The sequence below is a fragment of the Crocodylus porosus genome, unplaced genomic scaffold, assembly GCF_001723895.1.
Source record: "Crocodylus porosus isolate Cpor-Errol unplaced genomic scaffold, CroPor_comp1, whole genome shotgun sequence".
NCBI classification, from domain to species: Eukaryota; Metazoa; Chordata; order Crocodylia; family Crocodylidae; genus Crocodylus; species Crocodylus porosus.
The window spans coordinates 191,013,800-191,017,154 of record NW_017728906.1 but is presented as its reverse complement, the minus strand read 5'-3'; the positions used below and the strand labels follow the sequence as shown (position 1 = coordinate 191,017,154).

At 38.7% G+C, this 3,355-nt stretch overlaps 1 protein-coding gene across 3 annotated transcripts in view; it reads left to right on the top strand.

Annotated features, from left to right (window-relative positions):
* Nucleotides 1-3,355, top strand: part of CCDC83 (coiled-coil domain containing 83) — a 36,602-nt gene that overhangs the window by 3,853 nt on the left and 29,394 nt on the right. For all 3 annotated transcript variants that reach the window (XM_019530393.1, XM_019530394.1, XM_019530392.1), the window contains exon 2: nucleotides 1,582-1,704. In XM_019530393.1, the coding sequence (XP_019385938.1) occupies nucleotides 1,619-1,704 (86 nt within the window). In that variant the 5' untranslated portion in view covers nucleotides 1,582-1,618. The remainder of the gene's footprint in view (nucleotides 1-1,581; nucleotides 1,705-3,355) is intronic.

The following is a 3,355-nucleotide window of genomic DNA, read 5'->3' as shown; positions in this document are numbered from 1 at the left end:
GTCCACGTAATAGGTCACCTGGTCATAGAAGGAAATGAGATTGGTCAAACAAGACCTACCCGCAACAAACCCGTGCTGGCTATCCAACAACTGTTGATGCTCAGTAATTTTGCCTGTCTAGGCAGCACACTTTCCCGTGATGTCCACATCGACGATGAAATCAACGTGAGGCTAGCAAAAGCTAGCATGGCATTTGGCAGACTCTAAGTCAGTCTGTAACTGCAGAGGCATCAGAATGTCGGCAAAACTGAAAGTTTACAAAGCCATCATCCTCCCGACCGTCTTTTATGCCTGCAAAACTTGGACCGTCTACCAGTGCCACGCCAAGAAACTAAACCACTTCCACCTGTGCTGCCTGCAAAAGATACTAAAGATCAAGTGGCAGGACAAGATTCCAGACACTGAGGTGCTCAGAAGATCAACTGTCCCCAGTATCCGTACCTTACTGAAACCAATGCAGCTAAGATGGGCTGGCCACCTTTCAAGAATGCCCGACAGTCGCCTACTAAAGAAAATCTTCTACAGCAAACTGCCAAATGGAGTACACTTTCACGGCGCACCACAGAAGCAGTACAAGGTCACCCTAAAGGTGTCCTTAAAGAGCTTTGGCATCAACCCAGAGTTGTGGGAGCAAATTGCTCGTGACCGTCTATCCTGTAGGTCATCAGTCTAGAGTGGAGCACTAGCTGTCGAGCAGCAGCGTGTGGCAGAGGCAGTGAAGAAGTGCATGGCCAGGAAAATGAGGACCTCTCGTGTTCAGTCCTTGTCACTTTCCTGCCCCTGCTGCAGCATTTGTTCAGAGCAAAGATTGGGTTTATAAAACACCTACTTACCCACGCAACTTAGCCTCCACCCCACTCCCCTATTCCCTCCTTCTTTCCTCTCTCTTCTTTCTTTCTCTTTATTATCTATACTGCTTAGTTTTTGTGTGTTTCTCAGTTTGATTAATGAAAGGTGACTTTTCAGCTTTGGTGTCAGGAACTCCCTGCACAGCACTCCCTTGCAAACAGTGCAAATACTACAGTAAAACTAATTTAGAGCACATTTCAGTTATCTGAACAAAAGGTCCTAAGTTTAAATCCTATAAAAATATTTCAGAGAATTATTTTTATAAAATCCCAGTTAAAACTTTAAAATGGCACGTGCTCACCCTACAGTTATTTGAATCGATTGAAACTTAAGCCCTAAATTGGATCAGGGTGTAAGTTTTTGACAGTAAAATGAAAAAGGGAAAATAAGATGCAGTAAACTTATTTGCATTGTCCAGATGGAAATAAAAAGTTGATTCGCTGTCTAGTACTGCTATTTGTAAAATAAGTAAGTACATTTACAGCATTGTTAATTTCTCAGGATATTTTTTTAGAATTAATGTTTGTAATCAAATAGCTTACCTGAAATTGGAAACGTGAAATTTTTTTGGAAAAGTGATCCGTTTTAGCCTGCGGTTTCCTATTTCAGTATTTCTGTTGCGACTGATAAAATAACCCTTTTGTTCTATTTCAGATCTGTTTGTTGCACAGACAGAGCCATGTCAGAATACGAACTTAAAAAGATCATACATTTCTCGTTTGCTTTTCTTAGATCTGTTCCAGTTGCTAGCATAAGCTCAGCATAAAACATGGGGAAGAAGAAGAAAAAAGAGAATCTAGAACAACTGTACAAAGAAGCAAGATCATCTTTCCCAGAAGCTTTGCTGGCATTTCAGTATGTTGAATTAATTTAAAATCTCAGTAATATAAAACACATCATATATAAAACAAACTACAGCTAGCTCTTACCTGACCCACTCAGAGTATTGTCTACATTATAAAAATGAAAATAGCGGTTATTTTTACTATTCTTTTCTGTACCTGTTTTTTGTTTTCAGGGATATTCCAGAAATGTGTACCTTGTAAGTGGATGTGTTTGGAGGAAACATCTAAAGTGGGTCAAGCATTATTTGTTCCTAAAGTTAGAAATTGGGAACCTCTCTGGCTCTCTTTTTAAGGAAACACTTGTCCAAAACAACCTTTTCTATTTGCTAATAATAAATATTTTATTTTAAGTACAGTAATACTGAAGTTTGAATTTGATAAGTGGTTCTGGTCATTATACTCTTCTGAGATTACATCCATGTAAAGACTAGGAAAAGTTAATAAGCCAGGTCTCCAAGACTGATCCTCTTGATGCAGGTTTGGGTTAAGGCACAAAGATGCTTTAGATTCCTCAAGCCTTCAAGTTGCTAGATACCGGGCAGTACCTAAGGAGCTTTGTGGCTGCTTCCAGTTGTGCCAGTTACCAAAGACCCTCAGGATATATTTTGGTCTAGGTGCAAGGGTTCTTACTGGTTCTTATTTGTCTTGCACCAGTAGGGTATTCCCGTCTTATGTTGACCAGATTACATTAACTTTAAGGCAAAAATCAGCCTTAATGGGATCAATATTAAGTTCCTATAAAGGACCTGATTCTGATTTCAGTTACAGCAGTACAAGTGAGACGTTATTGTAGTTAAAATTAGTAGTTGTAGTAGTGGAAGATGGTTGTGATAGAGATTAGAACTGGGGACAGAAATTCTCTTAAAACTCAGTGAACCCAAATTTTCCAAAAAAAAAACCTACCCAAGGTGCCTTCTCTATTCTGTTCTCTTCACTCTATCTGGAATCCCTGTTTAGTAAAATCTTTAAAATGCTTTTGTTTATTACATTTAAAGACTAAAGAGTTTTCATTGGAGAAGTCAATCTCAGCATAATATGGATTCCTCGATTTCTTCCTATCAGTTTCATAGCAGTGTGGTCCCACCCATGATACAGAAACAACCAAACTATCAAGGACCCTGATAGTTCTCATTAGCGTACCTCCCAGAATAAATAAGCCTGACATGAACCTTCTTTTCTTCCTTCCCTCTGCTTCCCATAGATTTTTTTTCAAATATTGATTTATGTTACCTGAATGTTACTGGTGATCAGTTTTTCAAGGCACAAATGATTCAAAAAATAGGAACAGAAATGGAAAGAAAAAATTCTTAGTCTAATTTACCCTATTCTGTGTAGATATTGTGCTAGGCAAGATTGTAGCTTTACATTTGTTTGTAGTTATTTATCTATAGTACAATAATACAGAACCTTAATCACCCTGACTTTTGAGAAACAGATAAAAAGCTGGATGTAAATTGACAGCACAATTGGCTAATGACATTTGGCATAACAGGCATTTGGCATGCCTGAACCACCCAATTTCCCTCAATGATAAGGTTACAAGCTCTGTGGCTGGGAAGTGAGCAGTGGATGTGATATATCTGGAATTTAGCAAGGCATTTGACACAGTTTGTTAATGAGAATATCATAGTTTCATAGTTTCTAGGGTCGGAAGGGACCTG